This window comes from Barbus barbus (genome assembly GCF_936440315.1).
Source record: "Barbus barbus genome assembly, chromosome: 40".
In the NCBI taxonomy this organism is placed as follows: Eukaryota; Metazoa; Chordata; class Actinopteri; order Cypriniformes; family Cyprinidae; genus Barbus; species Barbus barbus.
Window position 1 is genome coordinate 25,308,988 of NC_136718.1, and position 17,793 is coordinate 25,326,780.

The 17,793-nt window shown below is 38.3% G+C and overlaps 1 protein-coding gene across 1 annotated transcript; it reads right to left on the reverse strand.

Annotated features, from left to right (window-relative positions):
• Positions 1 to 972: 972 nt before the first annotated feature.
• LOC306859555 (uncharacterized protein) lies at positions 973 to 17,389 on the reverse strand. The gene is made up of 15 exons (XM_079400627.1): positions 17,320 to 17,389; positions 15,585 to 16,318; positions 15,142 to 15,284; positions 14,759 to 14,978; positions 14,576 to 14,651; positions 11,245 to 11,507; positions 11,053 to 11,151; positions 10,702 to 10,772; positions 8,415 to 8,512; positions 8,064 to 8,261; positions 7,860 to 7,946; positions 6,600 to 6,856; positions 5,922 to 6,510; positions 1,854 to 1,980; positions 973 to 1,715 (listed from the first exon to the last, which is right to left on the reverse strand). The coding sequence occupies exons 2-13, from the start codon at positions 16,314 to 16,316 to the stop codon at positions 6,361 to 6,363; spliced, it is 2,394 nt and encodes a 797-aa protein (XP_079256753.1). The 5' UTR covers positions 16,317 to 16,318; positions 17,320 to 17,389; the 3' UTR covers positions 973 to 1,715; positions 1,854 to 1,980; positions 5,922 to 6,360.
• Between the last annotated feature and the right edge of the window lie 404 nt (positions 17,390 to 17,793).

A 17,793-nucleotide genomic window follows, 5' to 3' on the forward strand; every position in this document is an offset into this window, starting at 1 on the left:
CCGCCGTCCGAGGCTCACCCACGCCCACCGGCCGCCGCTGACTCCAGCCCAGAGCACGCTCCAGTGGATCCGGTTCCCCAGTTTCGGCCATGAGTGCCGTTCCCAGGTCCCATGGATCCAGTCCACAAATCACAGCAAGGAGTACCGTTCCATGTCCCATGGAGACATGGGTTTTAGTCTTGTGTCCTCAGAAACAGTTTTAATTTATCTAGTCAAGTCGGTCTGGTCCATGGAGACTGATCTGGGGCCACAGAGGCCATTCCCAGCTGCCTGCCTCTCCTGTTGCGGCGATAGAAGTGGTTGCTGAGGGACCCTGTGGGGCCCCTGGCTCCTCGTCATGCCCAGTAAAGGCCTCAGCTTTCAAGCCTAGCCCAGTGAGGGCTGCCTGTTCCTGAGGATAGCCCCGGAGGGCTCCTGCTACCCCGTAAGCTGGCCCATGGATTTTTTTTTGGGGGGGGTAGTAACGCTCCGGCTGTAGTGGCCGGGCCGAGTGGACCGAGGCCACAGCCACAAGGACCACCTGCCATGGCGTCCAGAGCTCCAAGCTCCGCCATGGCCTTCATTCTGTCTGTTCTGTCCTGGAGGCCCCCGTCCTGTTAGCCTGTCCGTGTCTGTCTCTCCAGATCACCCCCCCCATCCCCGGTGGTACTGTTACGGCATGGGTCGCACCCTCCTGGAGGTGGGAGTTTTGTCAGTCCTGTGTCATGTGTGTCATATGTTTCCCTCGTGTATCCATATATGGTTATTTTCCTATCCTCGTTTAGTGTTATTATTTGTTAATTCTGTTCAGCTGTGTTTGATTATGTTCGTGATTAAACTGTGTATTTAAGTCCTGTCTGTTCAGTTACTTTTCATCTGGTCTACTCGTTACTCCCGGTGTTCCTGTGTGTCTGCCCTGCCTTGTCTTGCCCTTTTGGATTTAAGTAGGTTTTTTGGGGGGGGGGTAGTGTCACACTCATGAGCCTTTATGAACTGCTCACCAAACGTTTTTTATTCACCCACACAATTTTAAACCTGTATGATTTTCTATTTTCAGTGTAGCAAAAGTGGAATTTTGAATGTTCTGGGCCATGTAATGAAAGTCAGTGGTAATCAAAACAAGGTCTGTTTATATATTTGACATATACATCAAACAATATGTACACATTATTATATTTGGGCAAAACATTAGAACATCTTATTCAGAATGAAAAATTGATTTAGGTCTAAAAACAATCACACAACATTTACATTAAAGTGAACTATTTCTTTGGTATTGCTTTCTTACAAGTTTTTACTGTTTTAAAATAATATATTCAAATGTATACCAACTGAAAAACCAAATGGTTTAACATTTAAAACATTGTTTAAGTTCAAACACATTGGCCTCTTGTCTTTTTAGAACTCTTGTTAAATGAATCTAAACTGATTTAACGATCTACTATATCCTCTCTTAAAGAGGCAATTCAGTTCATCTAACACACTGCCCTCTGTTTTTATTTTTCCATCTCTTTCTAGTTAAACACGGCCAAATCCACTATTTACAGAGTTCAGGCACATTAACATATCTTCTCTGAATGCATCGTAACTCTTGTAGTGACAGGGAAGGCGCAATGTTTTGAAACATGTGTATGCAACAGGGAACTTGTCAGTCACCAACTCTAACTCCAGGTTTTCTTCTGGCAACTCCCATCCCACCCAGAACTTCATTAAGTCATTCAGCATGGTTGGTGATGCTATGAAAGAGTAAATAAAGTAGGAAAAAATATATAAACATTTGTTCTAGTTGATTTGTTATATAATTGTTATTAAACGGCAGAGACCTTTTCCATTTTTAACCGAAAGACCATATGCAACGCAATATAAACCCATACCTTCTTCAATAAATCTTCGCATATAGCCTGTGATGACACATATTTTTTCAACAGTAATGGAGTCGTCATTGTCCTCATCATCCACATTGTCCACAGGTTTAGGCCATTCAATTTTCTGAAGAATTCCCTATGGGGTTTGAATAAGAATGCTAATGAGGTCATGAACGTGATTTATTTATTCATTTATTTATCTATTTTCTTCATAAGACAAGGTCTGCTTATAATGTTGGTAATTTTTAATTAAAAACAGTCATAATTTAGAAATACACAGCCATTTTCTATCCTGACTTTCAATCTCTATTTGAAACATAACTTTTGGGGGCCCACCTCTTTTAAGGCTTCTGTGTTTTGAATATCTGGCATTTTTGCATAATAACTTGTACTCTATGCCAACTGTGTGGGGCTCAGGTGTAACCATTTGAAAGTCGCTCTGGATTCGTTCTTGTACTGATGTATTTAATTACATGACATTACAAATCCAAGAAAGTAGTCAATATGTTTCAGCAGCAGGGCTTCAGTAAAGAGTTTTGAACTGAAATTTACTGAAATTGTTTTTTTTTTTAAAAGTTTTCTTATATGTCTAAACATGAATGCAAATTATAACTTTTAATATGCAATTCATGACCCCTTTAATAGTGCAAGTTTGGCATTATAACGATTACCCCAAAATGACAATTTGTGTAATCTATAATGATATAATCAGTTATATCAGTTATCAGGCTCGATCTAAGATGGCGCCACAGATGGCAGCTATTGTGCATTGCTCTTCAGTGTTTGTACAGTTTTTGTTTGTTTTCCTGTTTTTTGTTACTCAAATACGATCAGTTTTACCAAGGATGACCTGCTGAACATTCGGCAGAACACACCACAAAATCCTTTACCAGATTTTGACTATTCAGATGTTTTGCTGGACTTTGCAGTTGGCGGAGCCGTAGCTCTGGTCAGACGCTTCAGGAGGATGCACAGACGGGGAAAGCGAGCCGGGGCGCTTGTGAAGCTTCGTCAGCGTGGATTTCGAATGCCGTTGCCTAGCATCCATCTGGCGAATCTCCGCTCTCTACCCAATAAAACGGACAAACTCCTTCTGCTCTCCCGGACAAACAAGGATTTGTCTAACTCTGCTGCTCTGTGTTTCACGGAAACCTGGCTGAATGGCGACATACCGGACAGCGCATTGCATCTGCCTAATTTCCAGCTGATCAGAGCAGATTGCGACGCGGAATCAACGGGGTAATCGCGCGGCGGCTGGACGTGCTTTTACATCAATGAGAGGTGGTGTACAGATGTAACTGTGTTAAAGAAGATGTGCTGTTCAGATCTAGAAACGCTCTTCATTAACTGCAAGCCGTTCTACTCGCCACAGAGTTCTGCTCGTGAGTGTCTACATTCCACCGCAAGCGCACGTGAGCACAGCTCTACAGAAACTTGCTGATATGATCACAGAGAGTGAGCAACAACACCCGGATTCTGTTTTAATCATTCTCGGGGACTTTAATAAATCAAATCTCTCCCACGAACTGTCAAAATACAGACAGCATGTTACATGTCCCACCAGAGACAGTAATATACTGCATCACTGTTACACAGTGATAAAGGACGCATATCACTCGGTTCCACGAGCAGCTTTAGGAATCTCTGATCACTGTTTGGTTCATCTTATTCCGTCCTACAGGCAGAAACTTAAATCTGCAAAACCTGTATTAAGAACTGTTAAAAGATGGACTAATGAAACAGAGCGGGATTTACAAGCCTGTTTCTCTCTCACTGATTGGACTGTTTTTGAAGCTGCTGCCAACGATCTGGACGAGCTCACAGAGACTGTAACATCTTATCAGTTTCTGTGAGGATATGTGCATTCCTACCATGACTCATCTAACTTACAACAACAACAAACCATGGTTCACTGCAAAACTCAGACAGCTCCGTCAGGCCAAAGAAGATGCTTACAGAAAGGGGGATAAAGTCTTGTATAAACAGGCCAAATACACACTGGAAAAGGAGATCAGAGTGGCAAAGAGGAATTATTCTGGCAAGCTAAGGAACAAATTATCTTCCAGTGATCCTGCTTCAGTGTAGAAAGGTATGAAAGACATCACCAGTTACAAGTCACCATCCCCCAGCGCTCTGGAGAATCAACAACTGGCAGACAAATTGAATGTCTTTTACTGTAGGTTTGAAAAAACAACCCACACCCGCCTTGAACACCTCTCCACACAACCATTAACACCTCCAGCAACCCCCCTCTCCCCCACACCTACAATTCAAATGAGTTAAGATGACGTTTGCCAGGTCTTCAGAAAGAACAAAAGAAGGAAAGCACCAGGCCCAGACGGTGTGTCACCAGCCTGCCTAAAAACCTGTGCTGATCAGCTGGCCCCAATCTTCACACAGATCTTCAACAAATCACTGGAGCTGTGTGAAGTCCCCTCATGCTTCAAACGCTCCACCATCATCCCCGTCCCAAAGAAACCCAAAATTACTGGACTTAATGACTACAGATCTGTAGCTCTAACGTCTGTAGCCATGAAATCATTTGAAAGACTGGTTTTGGCTTATCTGAAGGACATTACTGGTTCCTTACTGGATCCCCTGCAGTTTGTCTACAGGACAAACAGGTCTGTGGATGATGCTGACAATATGGGACTGTACTTCATCCTGCAGCATCTGGACAGACCAGGGACTTATGTGAGGATCCTGTTTGTGGATTTCAGCTCTGCTTTTAACACCATCATCACGGACACCCTTTAGAATAAACTAACTCAGCTCTCCGTCCCCACCTCTGTCCGTCAGTGGATCAACAACTTCCTGACAGACAGACAGCAGTTAGTAAAGCTTGGTAAATTCATATCCAGCACTCGTACGATCAGCACTGAAGCGTTCTCTCCCCACTGCTCTTCTCCCTCTACACGAATGACTGCACATCTAAAGACCCCTCTGTCAAGCTCCTGAAGTTTGCAGATGACACCACACTGATCAGCCTCATCCAGGATGGTGACGAGTCTGTTTACAGGCAGGAGGTTAAGGAGCTGGCTGTATGGTGCAGTCTTAACCTGGAGCTTAACACGCTCAAAACTGTGGAGATGATTGTGGACTTCAGGAGAAACACCCCTGCTCTTCCCCCACTCACCATCATGAACAGCACTATGACTGCAGTGGAGTCATTCAGATTCCTGGGCACCACCATCTCTCAGGACCTGAAGTGGGACAATCACATTGACTCTATTGTGAAAAAGGCCCAGCAGAGGTTGTACTTCCTTCGCCAGCTGAGGAGGTTCAACCTGCCACAGGAGCTGCTGAAACAATTCTACTCTGCCATCATTGAATCCGTCCTCTGCACTTCAGTAACTGTCTGGCTCAGCTCAGCTACCAAATCTGACCTCAGAAGACTACGGAGAATAATCCGGACTGCTGAGCGAATCATTGGTACAACCCTCCCCACTCTCCAAGAACTGTACTTATCCAGAGTGAGCAAAAGGGCTGGTAAAATCACTCTGGACTCCTCACATCCAGCACACTCCCTCTTTGAACTGTTACCGTCTGGTCGATGCTACAGAGCTCTGAGCACCAGAATGACCAGACACAGAAACAGTTTCTTCCCTCAGTCAATACATCTCATGAACACTTGACAATAAAACACGGAACACACAACTCTATTATTTATTCACCACACTTGCTTACTTTTTTATTTATCTATAATTTTTTTTCATTTCAAATTTGTACATACTAGACCTGTACACACATAATTGTCTATATTATATATTGTGTTTTTGTTGTTTTGTACATTGCCTATTTTAATATTTGTATTATTCTTTATTATCTGTGTCCTGTCCTGTTGCTGTCTCTCTGTTGCACTGTGGAGCTTCTGTCACTAAAACAAATTCCTCGTATGTGTAAACATACTTGGCCAGTAAAGCTCATTCTGATTCTGATTCTATACAGAAGATTGACTGTTTATTTTTCCTGTAGTGTTTTTATGAATGCAAAACAAAATACCAAATTTCCAAATATACCAAATAATACCAGAATTAATATCAGAGAATACCAGATTCCAAATACAAGTATACTTACATGTGATGTAATATCCCTAACTGACTCCCTTGGGAAAACAACGTGGTGACTGTCTAGTCTCTGAGAGAGAAGAGGCCAGATGCCGGTGTCTTTGATGCCTTTTCTCAAATCTTTAATCTGGCACTTAACACGTCCAAGTACCTTAAAACATAGACAAACTCTGAGATTGGCTTGAAAAAAACCTGGTCTAAAAAAGATTATTACACACACAAGATTAATTTACAAAGATTCACAGATAGACAGATAGATAGAAAGAATGGTGCTAGGGTGTTTTGCAAAGAGGGTGATTCTCAGATATTCTATGTGGATGCTAGAGTGTTACTGGCATTATTTAATACTGTACTAAAATATATATGTTTGTTTCAGCATTTTACTTGAAGATTTTGATTAGTTAAATAGAGATTGAATCTTTTTCAATGACTCTGGTCACAATATAATTCTAAAACAAAACAGCAAAAGTTACAGCATGTGACAACAGCTGTTGAAACAGCCAGTCTCGATTACACATCGATGGAACAGGCAGATCCCAGAAAAGGCAAAGATCTGTCAATCGAGTCATTTCTTCTTCAGTGAGTTGTGTTTTCTTGAGCTGCAAGAACAAATTGAAAATGTGAAAAGTATTACAATGATTTAGTTACATCTTTATACAAAAAAAAAATCTTGTACTGAAGTACTCACCAAACTAATGCTTTCCCTGTGGTCTAGGTCTGGGCAATCCTGCAGTGTCAGAGCTGAAGCCGTACTGTCAGCATTCCCTCCAGTTAGAAGGATGACCACAGGTAAACTCAGCCCAGAAAGACAAGGACCTCCATGTAAGAAAGAATGACCTATCATTCGGCCAGCCATTTGGAACAGGTTGCTGTCCCTTAGTACAGCAAATGCAGAAGGGACACGGTGGTTTTTTTCCCCCTCAAAAAGGACTGTGGTAGAAGAACCTTAAGAAAAAATATGAACTGTAAGACAATCATATTTCATAGTAGCAGTAGTTTAAAAGCCATATCATCTGCATTTGGCATACTTTTTACTGAACTAATTCCACCACTGGATTAATCAAATCTGAGTAAGATAAGGAAAGGAGCAGTTTCAGTTGCTTTTATGTTGTCTTTTTTTCTGAGGGGAGAACATAGGATGTCACAGTTGTTATCTCAATTGCACTATTGAAAGATTATCTCAAATACATTCATCAGATGCATTATCATCGCAGCTTCTTAAGATCCAAAACAGTTCTATATATGTCTGTAAAGGGGTGGCCCAAATGACCAATTCACACTGAAATTGTTTGCAGAAGCAGACTAGCACTATCAAGTGTCTGCTCAGACTTGTATATTGCAGGTTCTACACATTCAAGGCTCTAATAGTATATATTGTTCTTTTAAGTTCAAAGGTCTACTCCATAGACAGAATGATGGAGAGATGGGCTCAAACCAGTCTGTCTGACACCAACAATCGTACATCATCTAATCAGCCAATCATGACTCAGAAGTGCAGTGCATAAAATAATGCAGAAACGGGGAAAGAGCTTCAGTTGATGTTTACATCAACCATCAAAATTAGGTAAAAATGCGATCAATATATAAATAAACTGTGTGTATGCAAGCGTTTTTGTGACAAATGAGGAGATAAATTTGTATAATGACATGGGCATGACATAGGTATTACAAGGGGAAGGTGACTTATGAGGACATTGCCCCATATCCCCATTTTTCAAAACGCTTATAAATCATACAGAGTGAGTGTTGTATTTGTTGTTGTTTTTTTGAGAAAGTAAAATGCACAGTTTCCTGTAAGGGGTAGGTTTAGGTGTAGGGCAATAGCACATACGGTTTGTACAGTATAAAAACCATTACGCTAATGGGATGTCCCCACATTTCACAAAAACAAACGTGTGTGTGTGTGTGTGTGTGTGTGTGTGGAAAAGAACAGCAATCAAATACACACCCAAATTTAAAGTTAAACCAGTCTTCAGTTTCTGCATCACCATTGAAAAAACATGACGGTTGACTCCTTGGCCAACAGCTGCATCTCCTAAAAAGAAATCAACAAAACAAAAACAAAAAAACAGCAAGCTCATGTACATTGCAGAAATTGTACAAACAATTTTTACTTCAAATAATAATTTTAATAATTACAGGCAAGTAATACCTATCAAGCTACATCTAAATGGAGCTGACCAGTTAGCACTGTTCATTTTATAAAATGAAATCAGTGTACTGTCCTGCTCATCCATAGTACCAAATTGGTTGATGAGTAGTGATAGAGATGGACAGTATTTATTTTGAGAAAGCAATTCCTCACAGAACATTCGAGATGCTTTCTGTGGGTCCATTTCATATTTCCATGCTGAAAAAGAAATTCACAATTTATGCAAAGGACATTTTACAAGCATAGTTGTATGACAAATCTAGGGTTAAAAACAAAGCCATATATCATATAGATATGCTTGTTTCACAGCAGTACAACAGCGCTACCCAAGCAGAATGTGTCGTGCATAACCTGCTGATAGCGATGTGAATGTTTGTGCAGCTGAGGGTCCTGGCAATTCTTCTGTTGTTGAAGTGCTTGGAGAATCACTGCCACTGAAAGTCCACCCTCTAAATTAGACATCGCACATACAAATTTGCAGTTTAGAAATTTTCTTGCACATTAAAATAGAAAGCACTTAACAGACAAAATAAAGTCTTTACAGCTAAAGATGTTTGCCCGTTTTCACAGACAAGGTTTAAATCCTAGTCCCAGAATAAAATGCATGTTTGAACCATTTTAACTGAATGCTATTTGCACTGACATATCTTAAAATGTCAGTGCCATTGATTTGCCTGTAGATTCACACCAGGGCCCTTATTCCTAAAGATTCTAAAAATCTTTTTACAGAGCTCCTCATTTAGCTTAAAAATTTGTAACCAGGAGTCTTAAGTTAAAAGTGATTCAGGACCAATCTTAGAGCAACTCTGAGCAAGGAAAATACTACTCTTTTGAAGACTATGATTGGTTTGTTGTCCAAGAAGGAAATAAAAGAGCGCTTTTAAGGGTAGGGTTTATTATAAGCCTTCACTTGTAATTTTTCCTGTTTTACCGTACTCTCTCGCTCTCTCACACACACACATTATATATGTATATATATTCTTTATTTTTTATTTACCATGCTGTCATACTTAACGTATTTTATAGGAAATGAACAGCGACGCAATAAGGTTCTGAAAGTGCTGTCAGGTACAGACCCAAATCATCGCTGCTGCATAATTGCATTTTTCCAGTTGCCAAATATGTTAATGTAGTTAATGTAGTGATTTCTGGCGCTATGGCATTTCTGCACGGTGTCGGAGATGTTAGCGTGTCTCAAATAAGATCGGTCACAAACATGATCCCTGCCTTAATGACCTTAAGACCTCTTTTAAAGGTTAAGATGCTTTCTGAATTTCTTTTTTCTTTATTAGAATCTTTTCTTTAATTTCAAGAGGAAACACCCACATTTCTAAGAATTTTCTTAGAATTTTGTTACTAGGAGCAACTCTTAGCACTAAGAGTTTTCATGAATATGGGCCCAGTAATGTTTTTTTCTAAGGAACATTTAAAAAAGTTACTTAAATGTCCTAATTCAACAAAGGCCTATACTCATGGCTTAATCTAAGCCCCTGTCTATGAAACCAGTCCATTGTCTTTTAAAGAATGAAAAAAAAAATAAAAATGGTCCACCCAAAAATTTTATGGTAACACTATAAAAACTGCACGCTATGAATCATTAGGTAAGCATTAGTAAATAGTCAGTTCATCCTGCATTGTTCCAACATTAACAGTCATTAGTAAGCATTTTATAAATACAGCTATAAATGCCTTGTTCTTGATTTATAAGGAGATTTTGCAATCGTGCAATTGCTTGCTTATGTGCGTTGTTTTATCGGTTTCACTTTCGCTTTCGAAATCGATCACGTTCAGCAAGGAGGGGAGAGGATGGAAAGGGGGGGGGCACAGTAATTCGTTTGGGGGGGCACGGTTTTAAAACTACCTGACTTAATCATGAATTACAGCAGGAATATGTGTTAATAAAGCATTAATTAACACACTGAGAAATTATTATCATGTATCTACATAATAAGATTTATAAATGTACATTTAAATAGTTTATTAATCATTTACTTACACTTTCTAAATTATCTTATGAACCACTGACAACTCCTAAATAACTGGTTTGTAAATAACGTAATAATTTAGAAATTGATCATTAATAAAGTATGAAAATACAATTATTAAACATTATAGATATGCTCAAGAAGAAAACATTTATAGCTGTATTTATAACCTGCTTACTAATGCCTATTAATGTTGGAACAATGCTTTATAAAGAATAAATTGACTATTTACTAATTCTTAAATAATGATTCATAGTGTGCAGTTATTATAAAGTGTTACCAATTATTTATTTCTCAGTTTTTTTCACCTCCATTCCAGCTCACAGCTTTTGACTTTTGTTAATCTTAGTTTATTTTAAGATATTTTAAACAAATCCATAATTTATACCTTTAACAAACAAAGTCTTTAACAATATGGATCATTTGCCTCTTTGCCCAGCAACACATTTTATAGTTATATGGTTCAGAAGAGTTTGAGTGACTGGATCGATCTGGATTAATAGCGTGCCTTCTAAATGTAACTGCTGGATTTATGGAATAGATGTTTGTAAATTATGAGAAAAATATAAACTTTGGGTGGACTAATCCTTTCAGGTATTAAAGTAAGAGTCTAAAGGACAAATGTCATTCTACGTATTGTAGTATAACTTTACCCTTCACCACAGGTGCTTGCATGATAAAGTAAGACATCAGTTGGGAGAGAAATCTGGCAAATGGGACAAATCTGTAAAAATAAAATGTAAGAAAACCTTAGTTTCTCCTTAGTTTCCAGTAAAAGCAAATCAGTTTGTTGACTTAATGAATAATTATTTCGACATACATTTGATGAATACTATGTATTTTCTACCTTAACTAAAGGTGTTAAAAGTTTCAGATCAGTCTCGTCAAATTTCCGAATAGCCTCACACAACAGTTTGCATGGAACCACAGATTTGTGGGTGCACGTTTTGCTAAACAAATTTACATATCTGCTTTTATCAAGGAATTAATTTTGATCAAAATACCTGTGATGATTGTTCTAAATCTGTGTGAAGTGAGCTTGGCTGATCAGTGGCTCCGCTAACATTTTCATCTTCATCATCAAGAATACTCACATCAGACTCCTAATGAAATAATGGAAATAGATTGGCAATGGAAATATTAAGAAAGCATTATGATCTAAAAAAGAAAAGAAAAGCAATACAATTAAAACCTACAGTCTCAGTTACTTTGCACTCTTTAATGTGTAAGGGCAGCAAAGGCAGAGGTATTTTCCTGCCACATTTCATACAGTTTGACTGTGGCATCTTTGAAAACTCCACAGAATCAAAGGGTAATGGTTCAATGGAAAGCTGCTCTTGGAGTGGAACCACAAAAAGCATGTTCTTCCCATTTTTCGACACCGATTTCAAGAGCCGAGTTGAGTATCCATCAGAGTCTGTGGGAATTATAGACAGGTTTCGCCGTCGCTCACCACCACCTAAAAGTAAAATCAGTAAAAAAAAAGAAAGAAAAAAAAAAAAGGTAAATTTTCTTTTAAAAAGGTTTTTATGATATTAAAATCTTTGATACCATAGAATTATCATAATCATTGTCACCAATGTCAATATCAAACTAATACAAGCCTAAAATAAATAAAAAAAAAGATAAATAAACATTGCTGAAATAAAGTTAAGAAACTAATTGCAAGCAATAGGACAAAAACTACAATAAATAAGAAATGCTACATACATTGTGTAAATTAATTAGTCTTCACTGTCTTAATTATATCTATCTAGATAGATAGATAGATAGATAGATAGATAGATAGATAGATAGATAGATAGATAGATAGATAGATAGATAGATAGATAGATAGATAGATAGATAGATAGAATTAACACGTGTATATCCTATATATAAATGCATTGTAGAATATCAGAGACTGAATCAGACAAAATTTAAGATGCGATCAGAACATTGAAACATGAGGAGCTGGAATTCCACCGAGAGGCCCAGGACAACATCATAAATCTGTCCAAATCCTAGCTAGTCTGAAGCAAGCCTAACCAGCAAGCCTCTTTCACAAAACAGCTTGCAATATTGAGACAAAAGAACACTTATTGATAATTCCAATTCAGGAAGGAGACTGTCAAATTTGTTGCAAGTAATCAAGACTGATACATGTAAACCTGTAATAGAAAATCACGAGCTACAGACTCTCTTTGGCAGGTCTTCCCCCATACAAGACAAAGACTTGAATTCCTTAGGAGACCTTTTAACCTCTCTCTGGTTGTCACAAGAACATGCCTCTTATTCGCCATAGAACTACACACTAGAGACAATCTGTTCATATGCACCAAAACATCTTAAAAGGACCTATGAGTTATTTCTCTGCATAGAAATAACCTATATTATGTATGCAACCCACACATTTGACTATCCTTGTTTTAATCACTCATTGTGTATGTCTTGCTTTTAATAAGTATTGAATAGCTTAAGCCTCAAAGGGTAATATTCATGTTTGGTATGAGTGAGTTTGAAAATTCATGCTTTAAATGTTTCTTCCAATCAATTCTTTGTCAAATGTATCATATTCTGGTTATAGAAATCACATCCAAAATTATACTTTGCAAGAGTGTGTAAAATTTAAGACCATGTGACTGATAACATGCTGATTTATGATGGAAGGAACACCCCTAGCTAAGACAATAGCCTATCTAATTGGTCAAGACGTCCAGATGGGACGGTCTGAAAGCCAAGTTTAAAAACTCAGGACGCCATCAAACTCTCTCTTAGTCTCTTTAACTACCTCTTCTTCTTAAAAATGCTCTTCTTCTCTTTTGCCACCGCGTTTTGACGCTGCTCTTTGAGTGCGCTCTGGCCCACGTGCCAGTTGCTACCATAATGAGAAGAAAACCAACTTAGTCTTGTTACAACCTTTTGTTCTTATTCTTTTACTTTAATTAATTTTCTTTGCGTGGAGTTTCGTGTTCTAATGTAAGTTTGCTGCAAAGTCCAGCTCCAACTGCACTCGCTTCAAACTTCGACCAGACCAACTCTGCATCCTCAGCCAACGCCCAAGACATCACTTCACGACTACTGAACTCTTAACGAATCAGACACTTCGGGGAACCCCCTTTCCAGCAAGAACGACGACAAAAGGTATTCCCTCAGCAAAGCAAGCAAGTACCTCCAGATTCTAACTGAATCGGTGCAGTTAATATAAATTTTAGCCTCATTGAGAAACTCAAAGCAAGGGTTAAATAAGTGATTGATGGTTGTTCAGGTCTATGCAATTGAACATATTGCTGTAAACTTAGGATTTCACATTTTCATTCTCTTAAACTCATCCTTTCCTTACTTTCTCTCTTTCTGCAACGCGTGAATGCTTGTGTTCATATGTTAGATTAGTTTATGTCTTGGGTTTATATAAATAAAATCTTGTTTATATTGAAAAGAGAAGTATCTTGTGTTTTGTGCTCACAAGTTAATGTCTTAAACTGCCGATCTTGTTACTGTGCTATTAAATAGTTTTTTCACTATATTTTGGATTTTAATATGCAGTGCAGAGTTTGTTGTACGGCTCGTTCAGTGATCAGCTGTAAAACAGTGATTGTTCAAATTCCTTATAAAATCCTAAATGATTCCCTTTGAGCTAAACTAAACTATTTCTTTAAATTACATATTAATATTATGTACTTTTTATTACATTACAACATAAATATATCATTATTATTATTATTATTATTATTTAATTTATTCTTAATAAAGTTACAAAAGTGATTTAGTGAAGAGCAGTGACAAATTTTCTCTCACTGTTGTTTGATTAATATGAATGGCAGACAGGACGACTATTGGAAAGCTTCCCTATAAGAACGAAGTCCGGATCCAATAAACTGTTACATATGCATTTTCTTTTTCAGCTGTTTACTCTCTCTTAAGACCTAAATCACTGCGTTTATGAGGATACTTGCAAAGATGGGGATTCTGACTCATATAACTGTGTTTATGTAATCGTTCAAAGCCAATAAAGCGCCAAAAAAAAACAAAGTGCGCTCCTCTCACACAGAACAGATATCTCACACATGCGCACGCATATAGCTCTGTTGTTTGTGTTTCAACGGCTTAAAATAGGTTGTTTTAAAACTGCAGTGCTTAAAAACGCGTATCCATGCTGCAGATGTAGTCCCTCGTTTAGGAACGAGCTCCTCGTTTTGTCCTGGCTGGTCATTCTCCACCTGGTTCTGTCTCCCCTTCACACCCCGTGGTGGCGTGTATTGCCGTAAACAATGTATTTTCTGACACCACAAAATAAACGAGCATAATATGAAATTATAGACTTTTTATTTTGTCCATCCGATATATATATCGTCATATCGCACAGCCCTACTGGGGAGCTCAGAAATAATTTTGATGCGCAAGTTCCCAAGTTGTGCAGGCCTTAAACTTAAAACATGGCAGAGCACATAGCACAAGAATTTCCACGCCCTTTTTTCAATAAAATCAGAAAAAACTAAATATTTTATTACACGTTTTATTTATACTTGACATGCAAAATATAAATACCTGTAGACTTGTAAAACATCCAGCCCCCCTGAAGAGTTTTTAATTTAGGAAATTCTTCCTCAAGCAGAGTGACAATCTTAAACGAGCATAAAACACCACATTCATTATTCATTTTTTAAGTAATGGAAAAAAAACAAACTTGCATCATATAATTACTTGCATTATGATAATGTTTGCAATTACCTCAATGTGTTTAAAACTGTCTGGAACAGTTAACAGCCTTTTCCCAAGCCCAGCATGTACAAGTTTTAGGTCTTCATCTCCTTTTGGAGCAAACAGGGTTTGTTCGGGGAGCACATAAATGAGAAAATCTGTCTTTTTCACATTGCCAGGTTTGGCCACAGGGAAACGTTTTTTGCCCCTAGGCTGGTCGTTTCCAGTCCCAAACATACTCGGGAATTGCCTACGGTAAGAGTGACAAAAAGACAAATTTATGAATAGTATTTCAGCAGAAGGTTAGAAAAAGACAAGAAAAGTGATATTTTTAGATGTTTAAAAGGGTTACTACCATGTTTTAAAATATTTTAAGAATGCTAAATATTAAAATGGTAAACACACAAAATTACCTTTTTAATGCCTGCCTCATCCTATTTTCAGGTTCTGGCAGAGCAGGCAAAGGAGTAAGGCCACTTGATGAAGATGGACCCAGGCCCCTGGCTAACACATCAATAAGAGCTCTTGCTGCTGATTCCACTTCTGATGGTAATGCCTGTCAAACAAACATTTTACCTTAAAACCCTTACTATGCAATACTATGCATTCTAATATGTTATTGGCACCAAACTTGAACTTTGGAAAGCAGTGAAATGCAAAAAAACATGCAAAAACAAAGGAGCTTGTGTTTCCACTCTCCGGCATTCGTATGCATATGAATAGAAGTCAATTGAATGAAAAGTGTAGTGTGACCAACCCTCAACATAAAAAAGGGATGGGTGCTTTAACATATCAATACAGAGAAAAGAAAACTGTATTTCATGGGTGCTTAAAGTGTTTTGTTTGCGACTCTTGCCTTCTTCTCCTGACTCTCCTCCTCTATAGGAACAGTGTTGCGAGTCCTGTGGTCTCCTTCAATGCAGGACAGACACACACACATCTGATCATCTCTGCAGAACAGCTCCAGAGGTCTATGGTGTTTTTGGCATATATAATCCTCCAGATTTTCCACAGCGTTAATCAGTGTGTGTTTGTTTAGACGTGGGACTCTGTGATGAGGCTCCAGGTGAGTCTCACAGTAAGAACTTTGACATGTCAGGCAGGACTTCACGGCTTTCTGTCTTTTTCCATCACAGATGTCACACAACACCTCAGATCTTCCAAGATTGAGCTTCTTAAAGTGTTGCACAAAACTCTCAGTGTGGCGTTCAGGGGTGCCACTATGGTTTCTGGCCCCCTTGAATAGCATATTGACTTGGGACCTCTGTAGAGTTTGCTTTTGGGGAAGTGGAAGCAGGGGTTGGTTTGTCCCCCTTGTTAGAGGTTGCGTTCCAGAGCCCCCCTCTCTGAACATGGCCCTTTGAATCATCCAAACAGTGTCACTGGTTGTATTAATCTCAAGATCAGGTCTTCTGCTGAATGTTTCTTTACAAAATGGACAGAAGTAGGTCTGTGTATCTGTCCAGCACTTGTTGAGGCAGGTTCTGCAGAAGTTGTGTCCACATGGAGTGGTGACTGGATCAGTGAACACATTCAGACAGATGGGGCAATGGAGCTCCTCATTTAGTGGATCACTGAAGGATGCCATGACTGAAAAGATAAGTTAGGAAAATATATAATCTACATAAGTAAATAGAGCAGATTTGATCAATCTAATGTGAACTGAGTAATTAAGTTTGTGTGCAGAAGTTGCATGTTAAAAATTATTCAAAATTATGAACCACTGTTTAAGTCAAAGTAGCCATAAAGCAATACGTGACAGCAGTTTCCGGCAGGAAGTTAAGGCAGAGTTGATGAATGTCTAACCTGTCTCCACCACTAAAACCTCACTCAGCTATAAGCTCCGCTCCTAACTTCCTGTCAGAGACTGCTTGTCTGGTGCTTCAGACGGCTCTGGCACTGCAATGGATATTATTGGGTGGTAGAAGAAACTAAAGAAACTATCTTTCACAAGAAGCCACAAATGTGACAAGTTTTTACAACAATACTTTAAAACTATTGACTCGGTTTTGGTTAGTTTGGACTGAGTTGTTGTTATGGTTTCTGATTTGAGTTGTCAGGTGTGTCTCGTTAATTATCCTCATTTGGTCTGTGTACTTAAGTTCCTGTCTGTTCAGTTTGTGTGGTCGGTTATTGATGTTCTTATGTTTGTCCATGAGGACGTGGTTGCTGTGGATCCTTATCTGTGGATTATTATTAAAAGTTCTGTTGGAATTATCTTCTTCTTCATGCGCCTTCATCACACCCACACAACCGTGACACCTATCATGAAAATGTATATCATATGTATATGTATACATATTCTTTGGTTAATGAAAGACAACACAGAAAAAAGGGTGTAAGTGCAATAACCCACTAAATACCTGTAAACACCAGGTGTCATTTTTGTTCAATGAAGCTATGATTTCACTGGACACTTTTCATTCTGTCTGCAGTTCAAGTACCTGTTTCCTGTTTCTGCAGCCTTTGACAGCACACATCAAACTTTGCTTTACAGCCAAATAAATTACATACTATTTTTTTTACATACTTTCTGATACTGCTTCATGCTATTAAACTACTGAACTAGTTCTTTCATTTCCATCACTTACCTGTGAGTGAATATCAGGTTTTCTGAATAGTAATGTTGTTGTTTGATGAAGCTTCCCGTTCATCTGTTTCATTTCACTTTCACTCACCAAGATGTCATTTAGTAGCTCCACCAATAATCTTGAATATTGAACAGTTTCTTATTCATCTCTGCTGAGTGTGTAAACCTAAACAGTGAGAAACTTTTAGAATGCATGTGCCATTTTAAGTTCATTAAATTTGATGACAGTAAAGGCAAATATCAAGTTGCTGATTCAGATTCAGTTTGATTACTCTATTCTTACAATTCAAATTTCGACCTCAGCTTTCATCTGGTTTTGCTTCAGGATATGATTATATATGAAGTTGAGAGCTAACATAGAACCAAAGTTATTTTTATAAATAAAACTGCTATTTTGTCATATCTAAAAAAATATGTATGTATATTATTTTATTTTTATTTTTTTTTTATACAGTTTGCCAGCAGTTTTTTATTC

Bases quoted from the DNA above. Each gene is read 5' to 3' on its own strand.
- LOC306859555 (XM_079400627.1), bottom strand. From the start codon at position 16,316: ATGGCATCCTTCAGTGATCCACTAAATGAGGAGCTCCATTGCCCCATC. The intron at 14,979-15,141 runs GTAATTTTGTGT...CTCTTACCGTAG, and splicing joins ATGAGGCAGGCATTAAAAAG to GCAATTCCCGAGTATGTTTG. The intron at 14,652-14,758 runs GTAATTGCAAAC...TGCTCGTTTAAG, and splicing joins ACAGTTTTAAACACATTGAG to ATTGTCACTCTGCTTGAGGA.